The sequence below is a fragment of the Haliotis rubra genome, unplaced genomic scaffold (assembly GCF_003918875.1).
Source record: "Haliotis rubra isolate DU_JTF1 unplaced genomic scaffold, ASM391887v1 Scf441, whole genome shotgun sequence".
Lineage (NCBI taxonomy): Eukaryota > Metazoa > Mollusca > Gastropoda > Lepetellida > Haliotidae > Haliotis > Haliotis rubra.
Window position 1 is genome coordinate 624,085 of NW_025767126.1, and position 23,969 is coordinate 648,053.

Sequence of the window (23,969 nt, forward strand, 5' to 3'; positions counted from 1 at the left end):
AAATCTGATGAATTGTAACATATCGCTGTCTTTTAGCAGAGGTGCTATGTCCAAGCCAAGAAGCCATAGGAAGGTAAGTTGGTAGTAGTGACCCACACCTTCCATAAATCCTCAAACATTACTTGACTAAGGTACAAGAATGAATGCATATTTTCTGCTAGTTGATCCTGTAGTCTCAAACTCTTTTGTCATAAGGCCTTTTTTTTAATTACTAGGTTCAATTCAGTACACGATTTGTGTGATTTTCTTTTGTAAAATATATAATAGTTTCAGGGAATATTTGAAAGGTATAATTTGCTATTTTATTTCTGTTGTTATACAGACTTACTGATGCTAGTAACTCTGGCTTCGTCTTTCCGAAGAAGAGGGGTCGTCCGAGATAAAGTTCTGCTAGAATACAGCCTAGGGACCACATGTCGATCTCGGTGCCAAACGGGATTCCAAACATCACCTACCAAACACATATCCTCATTATAGACAATGTTACTGAATGACAGTTGGTATCAGCACTTGTGGTGTTGCTGTGTAAATTACAAATATAGCAAGCATCATTAGGGTAACATCCCCCAACCCCCACTACCTGATGGTACAGAAAATTCACACCCATCAGATGGTGAGTGAGTGAGTGAGGTTTTACGCCGCTTTTAGCATATTCCAGTAATATCATGGCGGGGGACACCAGAAATGAGCTTCACACATTGTACCCATGTGGGGAATCGAACCCGGGTCTTCGACGTGACAAGCAAACGCTTTAACCACTAGGCTACCCCATCGCCCCCTCCCATCAGACAATGCTATGAAGAAGAGAAAGCATATAAAAGGGTACTCAAGTAACTATTGTCAAAACAATATGTTTTGGTTTGTGTCTATGAACACTGAGTTTTTCACTTTGTATAGTTGCTAAAAGTGGCGCAAAACCATACTTGCTCGCTCATTTTGTATACAGACAACAAAATTGTCAGAAAGTTTAAAGGAATGCAGGTGGTGGGTTTTTTCCACTTGGGTGAAATGTCCTGTATGATACTGAGAGACTTGGGATCAAAATCTGGGAAAATCTGGGAGTTAAACCCTGGACCCATAAAGTCTAACACTTCAACGTCTTACATTGGTCAGTTTTATTTTTTTCAGTACAAAAGCATTTACAGGACAAAAACAGCAACATGACAAATATGTTTCTAAACATTTTTTTAAAAGATAGAATTTGGAATGCAGAATTCCAAATTTTTGTTAAAGCTGATGACGGATATTTAAATCCTTTTGCCAAGCTTGGTTGCTAAGCATGGCTAAAGTGCTCATATTAGCATACTTAATGACAGCATACTGGTTAATGCACATCAAAAGTGACACATAAAAGACAGTTGATTTCACATATTGGCCAAATATGGATCCTAATTCATGGTGGCACCTACAGTGAGTGAGTTTGGTTTTATGCCGCTTTGAGCAATATTCGAACAATATCACTGTATGGGACACCAGAAATGGGCTTCACACATTGTACCCATGTGGGAAATTGACTGACTGTACCCATGTGGGCAATTGAACCCGGTGAGGGGGACACATGACACATTGTACATGTGGGCAATTGAACCGGCATGACGAGCAAACGCTTAAACCATTAGGCTACCCCACCAGCCGGCGCCTACTGTGACTGGGCTGTAGTACTGCTACAAGAGGCGCTAAACTATTCTCACTTAGGGTATAGAATCAATGGTGTAGTTACCTCTGGTGCCCTGTAGAGCAGAGTCTGGACATCAAACTCACGGTAGTACAGAGACACTTCTTTGTGGACATGTTGGATGGAGTTCCCAAAGTCTATCACCGTCACCGAGCTCAGGTCATTGACTGGAAGAAACAAAGAACTGTTACTGACCAATGTAATGGTCATGACACTGATGAAATAGCCTAATCGGTATATCAAAGTTCATGGTCATGTTGCCATGGAACTATCAAAACTCCCACTGAGGTATCATGTGAACAAAGTCACAGACTTGACTGTCATTGGCTGGAAGAATAATAATCATACCAGTAGAGCTGGCTAGAGACTGATATTTGGAATATTGTTCATGTGAAGAAATAACTACTAATCTATATGAAAATTGTGTCATCCTAAACGACAGCATGAAAAGTGAACTGTGAGGTAGACGGTGAGAGTTTCTGCTCTTGGCTGGTGTGAGGTGAAGGGTGAGGTGAGGTGAGTTTCCTGCTCATATGGCTGCATGCATGCGGTGTATGGGGCCCTTGTACTAGACCTTCCGCTAAGGGTGGTTGAACAATGTTTTGTAAATATTTTTATTACAATATTGTTACAACTGGCGTAGGATTTTAAAATGGACATTTTAATGCGTATATGTACCCCAAGGAGGACTTCCTCTGAAAAAGAATGTGTCATCCTAAACTATTATGATGAGATGAAGATTCAATTTACACACACACAATACACAAAATTGCATCTTTATTCTGTAGTAACTTTTAAGTTTTGTTCAAAATGCTGTTTTTGTAAATAATCTATGCACAAATGAATCACCTCTCACCAGTGATAGGAACTATGTTATTTTCTTTCTCACATTCTTTTTGCAATGTTCAAAGTTACTTCTCTGATATTTATCAATAATTGATTGATATTTCGCTAATGATTATTGGTCTCTATGATCTACAATGGTAGCCAGCCCTACGGATGAGTGGTCATGTTGGCAAAGAACTATCAGAACCATCATCAAAGTATCATGTGATCTCAGTATCAGAAAAAGGAAGGTGAGGTGAGGTGAAATGTGGTTTAACGTCGCACTTAAGAATATTTCGCTCATATGACGACGTGCATACATGTGTATGTGTACTAGCCTAGACTTAAGTTGGTTTATTGTGCTAGGTCACTTAGATACCATGCTGCAGTTAAGCATGAATACCCCACTCAGACACATTATACTGACTCCGAGCCGACCAGTCCTTGTTGTACCCTTTAATGTCGAGCACCAGGCAGTGACCAACAATACCATATTTTAACATCTTTTGGTATGACGCGGTCGGGGATCAAACCCGCGACCTTCCGGTCTCCGGGAAGATACAGGAAGGATTGAATCTTGTTATAATTGAAAAGCAAAGCAATGAGTTCTGTAGTGTATCAGCCCGAAAGTGTATTCTGAAGGTGGAACATGCGTTCAGATTAAACATCTATTTTCTGGTGGCCTCAATCACCAGTGATATCATTCTGTGCCTCAGTAATATTCCTGAATCCTCTGTATTCTAGATGAACTAACCGTGTTTCAGCAGTATGTTCTCTGGCTTGAGGTCGGCATGGATGGTGTTCTGTTGTCGGAGGAAGCCCAGAACAACCAATAGCTGGAGGCTCAGCTTCTTTACCTTGTGCAGGTGCTGAAGGTTAACACAGGCTTCATCATACAACACACTAACACAGCTTCATCATACAACACACTAACACAGCTTCATCATACAACACACTAACACAGCTTCATCATACAACACACTAACACAGCTTCATCATACAACACACTAACACAGCTTCATCAAACACAGGCTTCATCATACAACACACTAACACAGCTTCATCAATACCAACACACTAACACAGCTTCATCATCATACAACACACTGTGCAGGTGCTGACACAGGCTTCATCATACAACACACTAACACAGCTTCATCATACAACACACTAACACAGCTTCATCATACAACACACTAACACAGCTTCATCATACAACACACTAACACAGCTTCATCATACATCACACTAACACAGCTTCATCATACAACACACTAACACAGCTTCATCATACAACACACTAACACAGGCTTCATCATACAACACACTAACACAGGCTTCATCATACAACACACTAACACAGGCTTCATCATATAACACACATAACACAGCTTCATCATACAACACACTAACACAGCTTCATGATACAACACACTAACAGCTTCATCATTACCAACACATTAACACAGCTTCATCATACAACACACTAACACAGCTTCATCATACAACACACTAACACAGCTTCATCATACAACACACTAACACAGCTTCATCATACAACACACTAACACAGCTTCATCATACAACACACTAACACAGCTTCATCATACAACAACACACCAACACAGGCTTCATCATACAACACACTAACACAGGCTTCATCATACAACACACTAACACAGTTTCATCATGCAACACACTAACACAGGCTTCATCATACAACACACTAACACAGCTTCATCATACAACACACTAACACAGCTTCATCATACAACACACTAACACAGCTTCATCATACAACACACTAACACAGCTTCATCATACAACACACTAACACAGCTTCATCATACAACACACTAACACAGCTTCATCAACACCAACACCTGGAAACATAACTTCTTTACCAAATGCAGGTGCTGAAGTTTAACATTAGCTTCATCATTGAGTGAGTGAGTGAGTAAGAAAGTGAGAGAGTGAGGTAGTTAGTCTAGTTTAACGCCGCATTCAGCAATATTCCAGCCTTGTGGCGGCAGTCTGTAAATAATCGAGACTGGACCAGACAATCCAGTGATCAACAGCAAGAGCATCGAACTAAGCTGTTGGGATACGATGTCATGTGTCAACCAAGTCAGCGAGCCTGACCACCCGATCCCATTAGTCGCCTCTTACGACAAGCATGGGTTACTGAAGATCAATATTCTAACCCGGACCTTCACGGGTCCATGGCTAAGGGACACAACTCTGAGCAGTGAACCACTGTGCCATAGATTACTGGAGATGATGTAGTTTCACAAGATGGCTACCTACCGTACAGTTGGGAAAGTGAAGGTCACCAAATACTTCAGTAATAGGATGAGGCGACAAGGATTCAAACACCATACAGAAGTGTCCTCCAAACACAAATGTATTCTGCAAAAAATGTTGTCAAAATTATTGCTATAACCAAAATGACTGCGAAAAGTGACACATATCCAATAACATAGCTCACCTATTCACATACAATTCTGTTCACTTCACCATGACCACAAAACACAAAATCTTTTTCTGAATCATCAAAATGGACAAATGAATCAGAATGAATAGACTACATTTTGTTTATTTATCCATAAAACAAGAAGCTATCTGTAGCCCCCACAGGAAAATGAAGCATATCCTGACACAACCAAATGCTGCAAATATATACAGTGAGGGAGTGAGGTTTAGTTTTACGTCGCTTTTAGCAATATTTCAGCAATATCATGGCGGGGAACACCAGAAGTGGGTTTCACACATTGTACCCATGTGGGGAATCAAACCCTGGCCTTCAGCGTGACAGCAAATATATACAGAAATACAGGTACTGTAAACAGCCTGTCAATCAGTGGGAAATGATGACAGACAGACAAGTATATTTCATAAATGTAGCCATGAGGGTTACAGTCCGCGAGGCCTAAAATTCACACCTAATAAATCCCACAAGGCCTAATTACAGTTTGCCCGCGTGATATAATTAATGAGGTAATTGGGGTGTGAAACAAGAGTGGGATGAAAGCACTTACTGTTAATCTTAAAGGTCACATGCAACCCAAAGATCAAACATAATTAAAACACAATTATCACTTCTTAATGACATATAATATGCATTGCTGATTATGAAAAAACAAATAAACAAAATTATAAGCGTATAATCGCAAATCAAAAGTGCAATATTTTGTACTTGGGTTTACCTCCCTCGAAACGAAGCAGCCGGGATACCGAACCCAGTCAGAGCGGTTGGGTGTGCACTCAAGTGTAACGGCTGGTTCATTAGCAGATGCCGCCTTCACGGGTCATTGTGTGTGTATATATAGAAAGTTGGGTTTTGTAAATACATGCTCATTTTTTGTGTATAACATTTTGCAATCAACAGACATCATAACATGTCATGTGTTCAAGTATCACACCTGCCTGTCTGTGTAATTACATAATGTGACAGAGACCGAACTAGGGCCATAAATCAATGCGTTTTGTTTATGGTTTATGTATAGCCTGATAGGTGTTAAGTTCAAATTGCATGTGGTCAGTGATCGCAGTTGTGTATTGAATATTGTCATTAGCAGCCAGGCATTCAGACACACTGGTGTCAATAAAACAAGACATTGAGTTTTGTCTGTGACAGCGACATATCTATATCACAGTTAGAAATCGTGTCAACTCTAAATAATGACATTGCTTTTAAGTATCGAACTGAGAAAGTGACTTCGGTAAGAAGAGCGTGTGGTGAAATAGACAAATGAAATTATATAAACAGTTTATTTACTGTCATAACATACAAAAGCTCGCCTGTGAGATATCAACAAAACATTATGAAACTAGCTCACACCAAAGCCTTCACCGAGTATTCACCAGACAGCCCGCTTCCAAGTTCGCGAACCCTATTTCACTGCGCCGCGTTTCTATGAGCGCAGCCAGCTGTTGAAACCCGTATTCCCCAGAAAAGTCTGGGGAAAATTAGTGAAACGTTTGAACTCCGATTTCGCGCGTTATTCTTCATCGCGTTATTTTCCAACTTTATAAGTTGAATTTGCATTTTTGACGCTTTGTTTCGGTAAGTCCATACCGAAAGGTATCAGAATCTGCAAAGTTGTGTTTTACGTTGCATGTGACCTTTAAGAAGATTAGATCTATTATTACTGGAGGAGTATTTACATGAAGTGGATATTATTCAGTTTCCTTCTCCAACTAACATGAGAAGGAAGAAACTTGCTATAAATACGTATGTTTGTAGCTATATCCATATAATGGACCAGTCCAGCAATAATCCACCGTAATCCCATAAAACCAGTGAGGCATGAAGTCCCACATAGCCTAATGAACTGTACCTACCTAATTGAATAATTTTAGGCCTCGTGGGACGACACCGCCATGAGGCCAATAGTACAAAATGAAAACTTGGATTATATTTTTACAGAGCACATGGACATGATATTTTGTTTACAAAACTTGCTAGACGGAGCACAATATTATGGTTCTTAGTATTTAAAAAAAAGTACAATTTTTGGTTTATTTTGGTTCATGATATAGATGCTTTGTATGTATTGAGTTCTTTCTGCAGCATATCAAGGACATATTATTAACACATGATACTCATCTTCTGGTACACTTTTACCATAATCACACATAGCTACACTAATGTCATTGTCTTTAGATGTTCTATGCAAAACTATTTTCAGATTGGTGGTGCTGCATCTGAATTTTGTTAAAACTCTGCACAGATGAAACGAAGAGAGTGCAATCAAACACAATTCTGGAACAATATCATTATTATCAGATTTAAAAGCAGAATACATGTGCAATGATTTTGAGTTTCTTCAGTATCTTGCGTCCATTCTTGGTACTACATGTCTTTACAACGTTGTTTAAAAATATTTAAACACTATTCAGTTTCCAACATTTTGATATATTGCTGTCATTTACATGGTAATATAATGCAGAACCTCAGTATTAATGAAACTGATTTAGACTCATTGCTTAAATACATTTACACAACAGTAAATGATGTATGTGACAGAAATCCTGTCTGATACTAAGGATGTCTAACGGTATGATGTACTGCTCAATAAACATGATAAACTGATCCAGCAGTGTTTTACAAGGGTGCTTGAACAACACACAAGACCATTTCTTTCAACTAAATGCACAGCATCAAAATACATTTTTATTCAAACATTAATGTGGCCATTTCAATATTCCAGTCACACCTGTTTGAAACTTATAATGACATGATCCCTAGAAGTTCAGTGACTTAGTAATGGAAGCACTTATATAATCTCCATACCGAGGCTTCTGTCTCTCTTACTGACAATCCAGTGACCAACTTCATAAGCATCGATCAAAACAATGTGATATGATGTAGGGCTGGGACGATACACTATGTCATGATACGATAAGTATCGTGATATTTTACCTGTGATACGATATGTATCCTGATACGTACACCTTGAAAGAATGACACAGAATTAAGATTTAAAATGATTTGCTTCAAGGTATTTGTGTATAACAATAACACTGTTGTAATAAACAAACACGTAACTCTATCATACTTGCGTATTTTTCTCTACATAAGTACTTTAACATGTAAAGATAATACTGTTTTGATAAAAAAAAGTTGTGTATCATTTTGTATCGATACACCAGTCGACGTTATGATAACTGTATCAAACTAAAATGTATCGTGATGTACCGGTGCATCGGTGAATCGTCCCAGCCCTAATATGATGACATGTGTCAAACAAGTCAGAAAACACAGCTTGGTGAGGATCATACCATGGACAGGTCCCAGAGTTACAACAATGTAACAGATTGCAAAACACTGACACCACATCCTGTGCCATGATAATGAACATAAAAATTCAAATAAACTTCACCTCATAAAAATGTCACAAATATATCATATACTTTCAGACAACAAATATGAAATTCAAAATTAGATTCAGTAAATATAGTCCAGAGGTAAAATCTTTGAATGACATTAGAAGTGATAAAATCTTTGAATGACATTAGAAGTGATACATATCAGGTGGAAAATGTATGGATATCAACTTCTGTAATATGAAGAACATGTTTCTGATGCAGACTTTGATGTACTTACTGTTGGAAGCAGAAAGGTACATGTGTACATGTGAAAACAACAAAAGTGATGAAGGTGGACACTTAACAGTAGGGATGTCACGATACATAAGTTTCATGAATCGATACGCCTCACGATACCCATGTCACATTTCGATGTGTATCACGATACTTATTTTCGCTGCATTATTGTGTAAGTTTAGTCACATTTTGAACATTAATATTTTCATATTTTATAATTGTCCATGAAATGATCAACATATTTTATTCTCAGAGATTAAAAAGTTCTAATTTCCCATCTTTGTGCATGAAAAATAATCATTTAAAGAACGAATAAACTTTGGTTTTTTTGCACACTTTTAACAATTTCATATGAAAGACTTGTGGCTAGTCTTAAGCGGAACACCAAATTCATTCTTAAAAAACTTGTGGTTGATTAATAGCGAGCGATTAAAAGTTGCCAAAAGACTGTCTGCTTCACTCTCGCCCACCAACGAAACCACAGACAGGTTACGTAACTCTGTTGCCAGAGCACTGCAGCGAACCGGAAGTGACGTAATGTGAGGAAGGATTTTCAGTTAGTTGTATATAAAGTGTGTAACAAGCTCGTCATTTTGCTGATTTCTTACGTCAACAAAGACATGCCGAATCGTTCCGTTGTTGTCAATTGCTCCTAGGGTCGGGTGATGGTGTCACCATGCACTGATTTCCACCGGACCCGGAGTTAAGCTAAATGGGTTATGTTTGTGAGTCTAGCGGCTTAAGCGTTATGGAAGCCCGAACGATATCTTACTTGTGTTCAAAACTACTTACTAGTTGTAGTACAATATATATATGATTGATGACCAAAAAGATTTTGCATGACACACCTTGTAACATAACGATTTCATTCCTCGGAAGCGAGGTTGTGGTCAAAGTCCCAATAATATTGTGAGTAGTATTATATTGACACCCACCTCGCTTCCACGAGAGAAATTGTTATGTTATAAGGTACGCAGGGATAGAAATACTTTTTTTTCTAAGTGTGCCTTAGGGCACCAGACAAATATTTTAGGTGTGCCTTTCAGAAATCGAGTATGCCCACATGTTTTTAGAATAAATGACAATGATGATCATCATTTGAAATTTATTGTTAAATAAAGAAATAGGTTTATGAGCATTCAAATATGTATGGTATTATTTAATTTGGAAAAAAATAATTGTTTTGGGATTAAATGACTAAATGTGAGTTATGTCTCTGAAAATCAGGCGGTCAAAAGGGCACCGAGAACATTTTTTAGCCGTACCATTTCAATAATTACCGTGCCATGGCACACTAATATATGGGGTATTTCAACCCTGGTATGTCATGCGCGAAGTCCTATTGGCCATCAATCAGATACATATTTTACTACCAGTAACTCGGTGAAAACAAACCTAAATAGCATTTATCCTCAGACTGGCGGATGTTCGCGACAGGGCCATTTTTAAAAATCGTGACATCACGGGCTAAAGTCTGTTTGAGAATCAAGGAGATAATGGTTTGTTTTCTCATCAAATTAGAAAATCAAAACTACTTTCTACTCAGAGCTAAATATGTACCCTCTTCCTTAGCTGGAAAGGAGGGCCACCCTCGGCCTCATGCTTCACTCTCTCCTTATATAGCGAGCCCAACACCTGAATTTACAGGGAAATCCAAAGTGTTATGTGGGGAGGATGGGAGGGCTTACCTCATGAGTCAGGATAAGTATAAAATATCAATTTTATTCAGAAAATTACATATTTTCCTTATCCTGACGATGCTCTTTGCTTGTAGAATCCTAAACGGAAACGGAGGTGGGAAAAGACCAGAATACTTTGGATTTAAATAAATAGTGATTTATATATATATGTAATAACCCCTACAGGAACTTCATAATGGCACTGAATTAGGATAATTCCTGCGACTATAAACCATAAGTTTATCAGCTGCCATAGATGGGGTATTACAATAATAATATACTATGATAATAGCAATAAAGGTATAAAAGCGACTCCAAAATGGAGAAGCTACCCAACTGTACATAAACATCAGTACTGGGCTTAAGACTAAGTAGACTTAAGATATGTATATAAAAGCCCTAAAACTCCGTGAGAGTTATAAGCTAGATGATACTGGTATGATATATACATAATAATCTCGTAAGACTATGTCTTATCGTCTCACGAGGGACTGTCAACTGCTGTGCGAGGACCATGGGACCGAAATGGTGAATACCTGAGACGTCCTCGTGGTAATATCTCTCAGATAGTGATTAGCAAACACCATGTCGGATTTCCAAAAGCAGCCCTCCATAATGGTATTTAATGAGCAGTTACCGTGGTAGAGCGAAAGTGTGGAAGCCAGTGCTCTGATGTGGATTAGATGCTCTTGGAGGGTCGAGTCCTGCAGCCTTGTAGGCTGGTATGACAGTTCTTATCCATATTGATATGGTGGTACGAGACTTCGGGTCTGAGTCGCTGTCGATAGAGGGATGAATAATCGCTTTGAGATGTCAATTCGCCTCATTTTGGAAACGTCAGTAGATAGATTTTGAGAGCTCTGACTGGGCATAGAGATAGGTCAAAGCGTATCTTGAGATCCGAGAATTGAGGAGAGCGCAGGAACATGGAATAATCTGTCTGGTTGACCTGGCAATTGATTCTTGGCGATGAAATCCCATCGTAGTCCCATGTGCACTATGTTTTGATTGTCGTCAAAACGTATTCTCTCATAATCTAGTGCGTGAATTTCTGACATCCTGGCTGCCGTTGCTAGGGATAACAGGAACAATGTTTTCTGTGAGAGAAATTCAAAAGTTGTTGATTCCAGTGGTTCATAAGCCTCACTTGTGAGGTGTTGGAGCACTATATTTAGATCCCAAGCAGGAGCTGGAACTTCTGTTTCTGATCCTCCAATCGAAATGCACGTGAGTAAGGCCAGTAACTCTGGTGTTTTGGTTAACTTGACACCCGTTCTCATAGTTATCACAGAACTAAGCGCGGCAAGATATGTTGACAATGTCGAGCCTTTTAAATGTTTATTTTGGCGTAGGTAACACAGATAGTCAGCCACTTGTGGATGTGTAGCATTTCTCGCTGTAAATCCCTTTTTGCTGCGTAAAGTTTCAAACTGTGCCTCTTGTCGTCATACAAGTTACGTGTAGAATAGCGTAAAGCAAGCGTGACTGCTTTCGCCGCTCTGGCTGAATAACCTCTCTTGTTTAGACACACTTTAATACAGTCCATAATGCGAAGTTGGAATGCTTCTGGGTTTCCGTGTGCCTGTTTGGTGCGAGGATGTATTAGTAGATTCGAGCTTTGGTAGCTCTAGTGTTGGTTGTCCGATTTCTTGAATAAGAGTTGGAAACCACGCTCTGGCTGGCCAGTAGGGCTGCACCAAAATCAGTTGGAGGCTCTGTGTTTGTCTGATTTTCTGTAACACTTGTAATGCCGCTGAGGCCTTCCCAGGATATGCTTAGAGCGCCCGTTGCCCACGCTTGTGGATCCGGACTGGTGATACGAATGTTGTTAGCTGATTGTTGAAGCGAGTGGCTTAATAGATCTACTGGTGGAGCTCCTATTTTCTTGATAATCTGTGCAAAGATTTCTGTATGGAGCATCCATTCTGTCGGTGTGACGTAGGTGTGGCCGAGAGTCGCCTGTTAGTACATTCTTGGCTCCGGAATGTGACATGCTCTGACATGTAGGTTGAGATCGCCGATTAGATCGAACAGTTGAAAGCATAAAGTCAATAGGTTCAGTGATCTCGCTTGAGCCTTGTTTGTTCACATATATAACGCTACTGTTGAGTTGTCGGTATGAATCATCAGATGCCTTCTGTAGAATGGTGCTCCAATGAAGTATGGCGTTGATTACAGCTTTCATCTCTAGTATGTTTATGTGGAGCTTGCTTTCTTGCTGATTCCATAACCCTGATGCCGTCCGGTTGGCGAGATGAGCTCCCCAACCTTGGAGCCGACGCTAGCGTCTACATATAGATGGGTTTTGAATTCGCTCTGTTAAATAAATGCCTTCGCAGACATTCGACACCCTGGTCCACCATAGTAGATGAGGTCTGATGTGTTTCGGTAGACTGAATGGCTGTAGGTCGCCGAGATGAGCATTGATGAAGACCTGTAACGGATGTAACTGTAGTCTGCCTCTGACTGTCATGTCTTGGGCTGGCGGAGGAGACCCAACAGACTCTGCCATTGTCGTGAGTGGTAGCGGAGAGAGTAAGGCTTGTGGAATGGTCTGTTGGATCTTGAACCATCGGTCTTCTGGTAATTTAACGATATGGTTCAGTGTCGTGATAAATCGAATGCCTAGAAATCGCAGATCTTGCGCTGGTACTAGGTCAGACTTGAGTAGATTTACTAACCATCCTAGCTGTGTTAGTAGCTTGATGATGAAGTTTAACTGTAGTTTGAGATGCTGTGGATCTTGATCTACTTGTATCCTGTCGCCGAGGTAGAACGCGACTTTCGCGTAGCCCCTAGACGATGTAGGTAGGTGACTATAGGTTTCGTTACTCTTGTGAATAACCAGGGGCCGATGATATTCCAAATGGGGAGTACTTTCCATTGATAATGCAGCCCGCCTAGTGTAAACCGTAGGGTATTTCCTGGATTCGGATGTATCGGGATGTGTAGATACGATCCTGCAGATCTATACTGGCCATGTAGTCCATGGGACTAATTAGGTGCCGTAGTTGAGGTAGATGTATCATGCGAAACGCTAGCGGTTTCCATGCGAGATAATCTCTGTTGAATGTGCTCATGTTGTAAATGAGTCTGTATTTCTCCTTGGAGTTTTTCTTGGGCACTAGGAAAACTGGGGAGTAGAAGCCTGGTTCGATGTTTACTTGATCTAGTACTTCTATGGCCTGCTTGGTTAGGAGAGATGTAACAGCCTCTCTTAACTTTGGTAGTTGCTTATGCTCTGGAAGCTCTAACTTGTGAGGGTTGACTGTCAGCGGAGGGGTGGCCTGTAGTTGGATTCGATATCCGTGTTGAAGAATGTTGGAGACATATGGGTCTTGTAACATTCCCCAGTTCTCCCAGTGCAGTTGAAGGCGTCCACCCACTTGTGACGGTTGTACTGGAACGGCTGGGGGTGGAAGACTCCAGTCGTTCCGAACCTGTCTTTCATCGCTTATAGTTGCGGGAACCTCTGGGTGCCCTGCCTCTTCCTGATCCTCCTCTGTAGTTGCCATATGGGCGTAATTTAAAAGAATCTTTTCCTCTGGAGCTGGCCATCTTCCTATCCCTGCAGCTTTCTGTAATCCAGTGAATTTAGATTTCCCTGAATATCTCTGTGAAGTCTGCCTGATGACGCTTTGGCTAGCGTGTCCATCGACTTTATCATAAGGACTTCTCTAGAATCCTTGGTGACTTCCTTAGAGACTTTGTCTATTCCTCCGCCGAGGATGGATGGCGTAGACCACGGGGCTGTGTAGAGTGGAGCTGTAAACTGCTCACCCCAGCTGCAGGAAGCGAGGAGGCCTTGACGACGAGCCAGAGTTAGCGCTGCAGAGACTGATGTGAGATGATCCGTTAGAAACTGCTGGTCCTTCTTTGCATAAGTAGGGCCGAGTAGATCATTCTGTCATCTTCAGATGTCGAATCTCAAATCTGGAGATAAGAGTCTCATTGATCGCTCTAGATCTATTAAGGCCTAAGAACATTTGCCTTGTCATGGTTTCTATCTGAACCAGCTTGCGGGTCATCAATCTTATAGTTCTTATTCTTGACATCGCTGATTACTTTATAGTTATCATTGATCTCTTGTGCCTTGAAGAAGGGGTCCATATTATGGGTTGAGAACTTCTTTCTGCGTTGAACTGTGGTAAGTGTGGCTTTGGACTTTGTGTGGCTTTATGGAAGGCTGTGTCCAGATTCTGTGGGACCGTAGAGCAATCGGGTTGATCGGAGGTAAGGTGATGGTATCTGCATCATCCTCCTTCATCAGGTAAGTGTGGGCGGATTACCGCTCTTGGAAGGTGAAGCTAGGTCCAGGTTGTTAACCATCCAATAGCGTATCTCAGCTGCCGGAGAAAATGATGCCTCCATCATCTTCTATAACGGGATCGCTGATAAGAGGTTGATGCTCTTCCGATGGTGACTTGTATGCTTCTACCGCTGTGCAGGGTGACGCTAATGGAGACCTGACTTGGGACTTCCGTGAAGACTTGTGCGGCGAACGGTGTTGTGACTCCGCGAGGAGATCGGCGAGGTGAATGACGAGGTGATCGGTATGGAGAACGGCGAGGAGAACGGTCTGACGAACTGCGCCTATAGGGTGACCTTCGCTGAGATCTATGTGGTGAACGCGTTGATAGCTTCGCGAAGCTCTTATGGAATCCCTTTGATGACCCTCTAGGACGAAGATGACTTGGAGCCTGTAACTGGAGCCCTTCGCGGAAGACCTTCGCTAAGCTTCATCTGAGTCCGGACCTGGGGAGCGACGACTTGACCTTCGCTCGCTAAGGCTTTCGGAAGGCTGGGGGTCGAAGTCAGAGTCCGGGATGAGATGATCTTCCTTCTCGGCTGATCATCATACAGGCCCAGTTCTGGCGGCGGGAACAATCTCGGCTGAGAAGGTTCTGGAAGACTTCGCTGATTTCCCTTGGAGGTAGACGCTGCCCTGGGGGTAATGGAGTCTGCGCTGAGATGATGTCGAAGCCCTCTTAGTCTTAGGCTGGGACGACGGGATGTCTGGGGATGCAGGACGCTTCTTGGAGACGGGCGGACTGCATCCCACGCCTCCCTCGAGGGTAACTCTAGCGGAACACCAGGCGGGAGGGGGGGTCCAACAGCAGCTGACTGGCTAGGGGTCCGGCGTATCGGCCATGGCTAAACCTTGGTTGCGTGGACCTATCTGCTGCACGCCTCAAGACGCAAAGATAATATTTATTAAATGCAGAATTAGATAGATTAATACAGTAACTGCAACGTGAAGAAAACACATGGCGAAAGTACAGCTAGGGCATATTAAATGGATCAGCAGCAGAAAAACGTAATCTACAAATAGTACAGATTTTCATCAACGTAAACTTGCTGAACAATCACGGCGTCCCGTGAATAAACAGCAGAAATACGATTAATTATCAATACATAATTGTTGAAGGATACTAGCTACACCTCTATAGTAAACTATAAGAGGTAACTAACTAAGAATAATCAAAGGATATAGTGTGTAGGGAGACACAGGCGCTCTCACATCCTGCTCACTGGGCGAAGAAGGAGAGAGTGAAGCATGAGGCCAGAGGGTGGCGTCTCCTTTCCCGCGCAATGGAAGAGGGAGGCAACTCGTGGTGAGTACTAATTAGTGATTTTACATTGAAGGGAGCTTCAATTAGGGAGATACAAGTGTTCCACTATGTTCGCAAGAAGAAGAAGACAAGGAAAAAGAGCATGAGTCAGGATAAGGAAAAATAAGTAATTTAGTTAGCCAATAATGAACAATCAATCAATCTATTGGCAGTTAATCCTTTGAAAAAAGGACGTTGTTTTTACACAGACACTTTACGACAGGGTATATTCAGTATAGATTAGCAAATCCACATACATAAACACTACCTTTTAACAAATTCGCTGTGCAAGATAAAAGCAATTAATCAATCAGCGTGTTATCGGTTAATCCTTTGATCAATGTTTGTTTTTGTAACTCAGCTGATACTCTTGCTGCACCTCCATGCGCATATTGCATAAGATGTAATCCACTTGCCACATCAGACCTTAATTCATCATGCTGAGTATTTACTCCAGACTCGAGAAATGCCAAATGGGAACCTTTGTCGGGTAATCTGAGTGGTGTTGCCACTATTTACACCTGTTATAAATTCATTGACTGACCATCAAGTGAATGATGACAAATAACATATGTGTAGGTTTACCACCAAACAAGGGTTACAGCAAGAGAGTAGTAATCGCTGTATTGCATGCAAGTTTGACTGGCTGAAAAAAATCATGGGCTGACACTGCTTTGACGATACGAACTGAACTTCATTATTGCATAAGCATTTGTTGTGTACTGAGTTAAAAATTGTTAGTACCCATTTACCCAAGTAAATTTTCAGATATTTCTTACAATGGCAAAGTGGGGTTGTTTAGTTTACGGATTCAGATACATGAAATGTGTGTTTTTAATGTCATAGGAAATAGACATCATATTTTCACATAACATGATTAAATATCGAGGTAAAAACACTGAAATAGGAACAAATTGGATCAGTCTTAATACCATCCAAGCATAAGAAAATCTGAAAAATCTTACACTGTTGGGATACTTTATTACAAAACAACAAGTACCGAGGATATTTCCAAATAACAGCATCTGATGGGCATCCACCCTTCCTAATGTCCCACTGCGATTTTGACAGAATCGTCTATGAAAACAAATTGTAACTTGGAAGCTAGGCAAAGCAGATGACAAGATTTTATGACAGTAGATTGTGAAAACATAAAGCTTTCATTTTTCACAAATATTGTCAGGATTTTTTAGGATTAGACAAAACTGTAAACAAGATAATTTACCCCCTAAAATGTAGATGAATTCTGCATCGGCCCTCAAAGCTATTCCTCATATGACGTCACAGAGACGCCCCTCTCTGATTGGGTGAAATTTCTTTCGCGAGGGAGAATTGTGCACTGTTGTCAAAAAGGTCGATTTATGTTAATTAAATGTCGAAATGAGTAGTTTTAATGACTGGGTTTTATTTATAATGATGCCAATAAATGATATATGTATTTGTACCCCCTAGAGTATATGTGATCTTTAAAACTCTCATAACATCAAAAAAACATGATACAATTGCAAAATGTAAATGATACATAAACATATTTAAACCGATACTTTCAAAACTAAATATCGATACAGTTCTGAATGTATCGATAATTGTATCGTCTTAGAAAAAGTATTGATGCATCGATGTATCGATATATCGTGGTATCCATACTTAACAGTTCTTATTAATTATCAGTATCATCAACAAACCACTGGCTTCTATTGTTTCATTTACCTGATGAAGGTGAGGTGAGGTGAAATTGGGTTTAACGTCGTGCTTGAGAATATTTCGCTCATATGACGACGTGCATGCGTGTGTATGTGTATGTGTGTCTGCTTGTACTAGCCCAGACTGAAGCTGGTTTTATAGTGCTAGCTCACTGAGATACCATGCTGCAGTTTAGCATGAATACCCCACTCAGATACAGTATACTGACTCCGAGCCGACCAGTCCTTGTTGTACCCATTAATTCCGAGCGCCAGGCAGAGACCAACAAGTACCATATTTTAATGTCTTTTGGTATGACGCGGTCGGGGATCGAACCCGCGACCTTCCGCTCTTCGGGCGGACGCTCTAACCACTACACCACGGAGGCGGTTCACCTGATGAAGGATAAATAATACACACCTCATGTTACAGAAGCTGACATCCATACAATTTCAACCTTTAATCCCGACATACTTACAAGCAATTTGACTGTGTGAGAAACATGGTGAGGGTCAGACACAGCAAGCCGTCTCAAACATTCCGCTTCCTGTGCCCCGATGTTGAAGTAGGTTGTGTGGAGAATCTTGATCACAACAACTTTGTTCTGATTAAACAGATCCTGTAATGTAAAACGGTTAATAATAAAATGTTAAAGTCCCCTTGTGACCTTGAAATGAAGGTCAAGGTCACCAAACCTGACTGGGACCTTTCTCAAACTGAGATGAACCTAGGTACCACATATGAAAAGAATCTAGTCAACGGTTCTCAAGATATTCCAATTCGTACGTACATATGGATGGACGGACGGACGGAGCCTAATACTATATCCCCTGCTTTGCACTAAACGCGTGTTGGGGACATAACAAGCAAAAGATTTCAATGATCATACTTTTTGGTATCACTGAATGTAAAATGAATTCCCATCTATAAATCTGTTTCATGTTGGTACCACTAACTCACAAGGCTGACTTTGTTGACCTTTGTTATGACATTATTTACATTTTGTAAAATATTTAGAACAGTCTTCTATTGTTCATTATTACCAGAGCGATTTGATGTAAGATGTAAGCATTTTGCTTGCTTACCAATCCATGTTTCTTTTGGAAATTTAAACATCTATGAACAGTTCTTTCAAGAGTATGTAGTTATAGATACAAGATGGAAGAAAGAAACTGATTTATGAAAATGAATTAAATAACCAACACTAATTGTTGCCAAAACATGGCATAGGATTCAATTTCAATAATTCATAAAAAATTCAACCTGAAAAAGTTTACATTACATCCTTGCAAATGATGTAAAAACAAATCTAAAAAGCAAAAAAAAAAAAATTCCCTAGGAATGAAATTTGAAACTGCAGTGACAGTGTATGAATGAAAGTTTATAAAACCGATGAATAAAATAACTTTGAGAGGCTTGACAAGCTTTAGGAACATTGTTCAAAATCAGCACCTGGCCAGATTTTGTTAGGGCTAGCTAATAAGAATGATAATTGTCAGCAAAATATCAATTAATATTCACAAACATTTTGGGAAAAAATATATTATTTAAAAAAAAAAAATCAACATAATTCATGTCACTGTTCGGAGGTGACACTTTTACGCATGGATAACTGACGACATAATATAGAAGCAGTCCATCAATAGAAATGTAACTTTGGGCATTGGGTGTAGTGTGTGTAAAGTAAAACTATTGCCTCACAATACTTATGCTAGTTATATTGATGACACAGTTTTCATTTCAATAATCGTTAATAATTCTTCCAATCTATATTTCTGAATATCATCTCAAGTCTGACATTTTGTGCCCTGCTGTAGGGCCAAATAAAAAAATATGTTGTGGTTCCGATTACACCTCTTTAGTATTTAGGATTTTTTTTTAAACATTTGTTTTAGAAGTAAAGTACAAACTAATAACATAATTATCAATGTGTATGTAATTGTTTATTCAATCAAGCTTGCGGACATCATGTCGACTTTCTCTATCAAAATGACTGATGTGAATCGGTCCCGGGAAAAACAATAGTATCTGAAAGCTTATTTTATTCATACCGTTTTAAAAAACTAGGGTCGGCACCAGAATGCAAGGGTCGGTCAGGTAATTGGAACCACATTTCTTTTTTTAGTTTCAAATACTGTATGAGTCCTTTGGGGTGCAGTAACTGTGTACATGTTAATTTGCTTAGGTCAGACCAATTTTATTTCTTGTTTTACAGATTTTTGTCCTCAGAAAACCTAAAGGCAAGGAGGGGGAATTTAAAAAAAAAAAAAAAAAAAAAAAAAATCACCAAAGCAAAAATCCAGAAAAAAACTTAATTTAAAACTTTTTCTTATTCTTGTAAAAACACGACTAGCGGATCAGTAAAACCAGAAATAAAATTGGTCTGGCCTTATCACAATATGTCGCATTGATCTTGTAGGGGGAACTAGAGAGTTTTGTCAGGGACTGCAGTTTCTTATGTTGGTCATGGTGGCAGCTAGGCAATTTTATTAATTTCAAGCACAGCTGGGGGGAAGTGGGGTAGCAATGTAGTTAGACCGTTCACTCATCACGCAGAAGACCTGGGTTCGATTCCCCACATGGGTACAATGTGTGAAGTCCATTTCTGATGTCCCCCGCCGTGATATTGCTGGAATATTGTTAAAAGCGGCGCAAAACCATACTCACTCACTCACTCAAACATTGCTGAGGCTATCAGTAATCCCATACGAGTGAGTGAGTGAGCATGGGTTGACAGTACTTTAAACAAAGTTCCAGCAATATTTAGGGCAGTGTTCACGAATAGCATCTGACCCTCTGACAGATCCGGCAGATTTGCCAACGGTCCGATAGAAGTCTACAACCTGCCGGCCCCAGTGTCTGACCGTACATTCACAATGACTTTGACTTTTGCCAATTATAAGAAATGTAAAATCTGAAATGTGTGTTTAATTTTATTCCATGGGTCCTGTGAATTTTCAATGGGTCAGACAGACATCTTAAACTTACAGGACTGTTACTTTGAAACACCATTCGTGAACACTGTTAGGGCACCAGAAAATTGTCTTCAAACACATTCATTTATGAAGGAAATTGAACCCAGGACTTCCGCATGATAGCGTATAATTTAACATCTACGTCACCACCCCTAGCTCTGCAGGAACAGATAACAATAGGATCTTATTTATCGTGAACGTGATCAGGAAAATCATAAACTTGATAAACAATCTGAACAATGATTATCATAATCCAAAATAGAATATTCGTCATGGCATCATCAGGCCCAATCTGTAAATCACTTGTGTAAATATCATAATATAATCCTGGTTGTGCTTGATAAAATTATATTTCTTTGTACCATATTTTCTCTCGAAATTAACAAGAATCGCATTCAGGTGAGATGTTTTTCTGTTCTTGGGGAACACAGCACAGAAAGTTTCAATACATTTTGGAAGTGAGTGAGTTTAGTTTTACATCGCTTTTAGCAATATCACGGTGGGGGGACACCAGAAATGGGCATCATACATTGTACCCATGTTGGAAATCAAACCCGAGTCTTTGGCATGATGAGCGAACGCTTTGAACAATAGGCTACCCCACCACCCTACATTTTAGGAGAGTGATAGATAAGAAATTAGTTTAAGTCGGGATAAGGAAAAATGTATATTTTTTATTTCTTCATGTTAATCAAACCAGTCTGAAAACGAGGAACAAAAAGTGGCCATCTAATGAATACAGGTAGACCAGTCGACACTGTCGACCCTGCAGTGCCCATAAGTATTCACAGAGCATCAAAGTAACAAATACTTCACACATACATAACATTCTCCATAATGGCATTTACAAACTTTACAAAGCCAAGCCGGAACCCTGACATTGTGTACTCATATTTAATACACAGCTCAGAGAATGATTTACAGATAGGCTCAAGAAATTCCACCAAATTCCAAATTCGGTTACAAAAGAATGCAATAAATTCTTGCAATGACAACTTGAGTCTACAAAGTTCTCACTGCCATGCCATGTGTGCCAAAATTATTGTGGGAATCAGGGTCACTTGTAAATCATAACCCTTGTTGTTGGCGCTGATCTTTGGGAGATGTATCAATTATGCATATCTCACGATTATTACAGAAAGGGATCTATTGTTGCAATGTTTAGGCTATAAGGAAGTCCCCTCTCCTGTATGGAGAGGTCATCAAATATTAATCGCCTCACTGCTATGAGTTAATTCATAATGGAAAAGTCTTAAAGGTGGAAATTAGCTGAAATAGCATTCATGTGATGAATGTTCTCAGTATAAGAACAAACAATTATTTTTCTTGAATTACAGATTCTTTGGACCAAATTTGCTGTATCATGATGGGAAACAATTTGGAAATAAAGCCACCAAAGTTTTGTTTAACGGATTTGAAAAGGCAAAAGGGTTGTTTTGGATAGACTGACTGACTGACTGTGTTTGGTTTTACGCCGCATTTTAGCAATATTCCAGCAACATCACGGCGGGGGACACCAGAAATGGGCTTCACTCATTGTACCCATGTGGGGATTCGATTTTGGATAGAGGAAGGATGAAAACAAATCTTGAAAATTTTAAATACTTCCTGCAAAGAAACCAAGTAAAACTTATAGGCTTAAGCTGAAAATCAGATCTCGCAAGAGCATGTGATATTCAATGAGATATTACCAACTGTTAGGGATGCCACGATACATCGCTACTGTTTCTAAGACGATACTAGGCCTGCAACTAATACACTATGTGGCGAATATGATATGTATCACGAATACTGGTAACGAATGCGAATAATTATTCATGAATACAATATTATAGTTACGTGATTGATGCACTATATGGAACGCCAATGTTGACAGTGTTAATTTGTCATGGCAATAACCAGTGATCTCATGACACTCAACTTTGGTATGGAATAGTTATAGTCAACTTCCATATGCGGCCCTCTAAAACTAACATGACATCAAGCTAGTACATATTCCATTCTTGCATATCTCACTTTGAAATAGGACATAAGGGTTCAAGGAAAACACATTCCCTTAAAAATATAAATCATAAATATTTGTTAATATTTGTTTCTGGTGACCACGAATAACGATTTGAATTCATGAAGGGCTTTTGTTCGATTCACCGAATATGTGAGTGAATACATTCAAAACCGTATCCATATCTAGTTTTGAAAGTATCGGTTTAAATATGTTTATGTATCATTTACATTTTGCAATTGTATCATGTTTTTTGATGTTATGAGATTATGATTATTTTTCATGCGCAAAGATGGGAAATTAGAACTCACTGAGAATAAAAAATGTTGATCTTTTCATGGACAATTATAAAATATGAAATATTAATGTTCAAAATGTAACTAAATTTACGCAATAATGCCGCGAAAATAGGTATCGTGATATGCATCGAATCTTGACATGGGTATCGTAATACGTATCGATTCACGAAACTTATGTATCGTGACATCCCTACCAACTGTGTCAGTAAGCTTCATTTCAGGTATTTCCTCAGTTAGAAACCTGTTCTGTTTTGTGTGAGTGAGTGAGCGAGTTCATATTTTAAGTCACATCGGCAATATTTCAGCCATATTGTGACTAAATCATACTATAGATTTATAGTAATTGAAAGCAATATTAAAATCCTGTCAACGAAGGACAGTAAAATAACTAGATTATCACAGATATAAATTTAAAACTAGTAATCTAAAATAGTTTAACTATGAATGACAATACCCCCCCAAAAAAGAGGCTATAGTTGTGAATGTTGAAGAAACCCACTTTGTCGTCATTTTGCAAAAACATCCAAGAGACACTACTATAAATTTCACAAACTGCAACCAGCCTAACTAGGCACCATTTTCAGCTATACAAAAATATGCATATAACAGTCATGAGTGAAAAATGACTTCACTGGCAGAGCTGCAAATGTTTGCCAATGAAATATATTTACACTTCTGCTGATGACAAGGGACAATTGTGGAAGAGTTGCTTCCCTTTCTTTGAGAAATCCATCAATAAGTTTATGTTGTCTGTGATGTATTAGTGTTAAAATCAATGTATATATTAAGTTTTCAATACTATTTATTTTTTCAGAAAATATCAGTTCAGAGGATATGGAGATATAAGAAATAGCATTGTTCTGAAATATTTGGAAATGGTTCAATCAACCAATTGATGGCTTCCTTAAGCAGCATTTAGAGGAACGTAAGAGGAATGCTCCCAGTGGTGTCTATTTAGCAACAACGATGAGTGATTGAGTTTAGTTTTACGCTGCACTCAGAAATATTCCAGCTAGGTGGCGGCAGTCTGTAAATAATTGAGTCTGGACCAGACAAACCAATGGCCAACAGCATGAGCATCGATCTGCGCAGTTGGGATATGATGACATGT

General features: G+C 39.5%; 1 protein-coding gene and 1 long non-coding RNA gene across 2 annotated transcripts in view; one reads left to right on the forward strand and one right to left on the reverse strand.

The window, feature by feature from the left end:
• LOC124289450 (dual specificity tyrosine-phosphorylation-regulated kinase 2-like) overlaps positions 1-23,969 on the reverse strand; it is a 45,826-nt gene that overhangs the window by 11,042 nt on the left and 10,815 nt on the right. Inside the window, exons 4-8 of the mRNA XM_046726067.1 lie at positions 18,061-18,201; positions 4,808-4,909; positions 3,255-3,369; positions 1,721-1,842; positions 329-451 (exon numbers count right to left, since the gene is read on the reverse strand). Of these exons, the coding sequence (XP_046582023.1) occupies positions 329-451; positions 1,721-1,842; positions 3,255-3,369; positions 4,808-4,909; positions 18,061-18,201 (603 nt within the window). The remainder of the gene's footprint in view (positions 1-328; positions 452-1,720; positions 1,843-3,254; positions 3,370-4,807; positions 4,910-18,060; positions 18,202-23,969) is intronic.
• Positions 230-17,069, forward strand: LOC124289454. Its single transcript, XR_006901698.1, has 3 exons — positions 230-313; positions 881-891; positions 17,057-17,069. It is a non-coding gene; the product is annotated as an uncharacterized LOC124289454 (long non-coding RNA).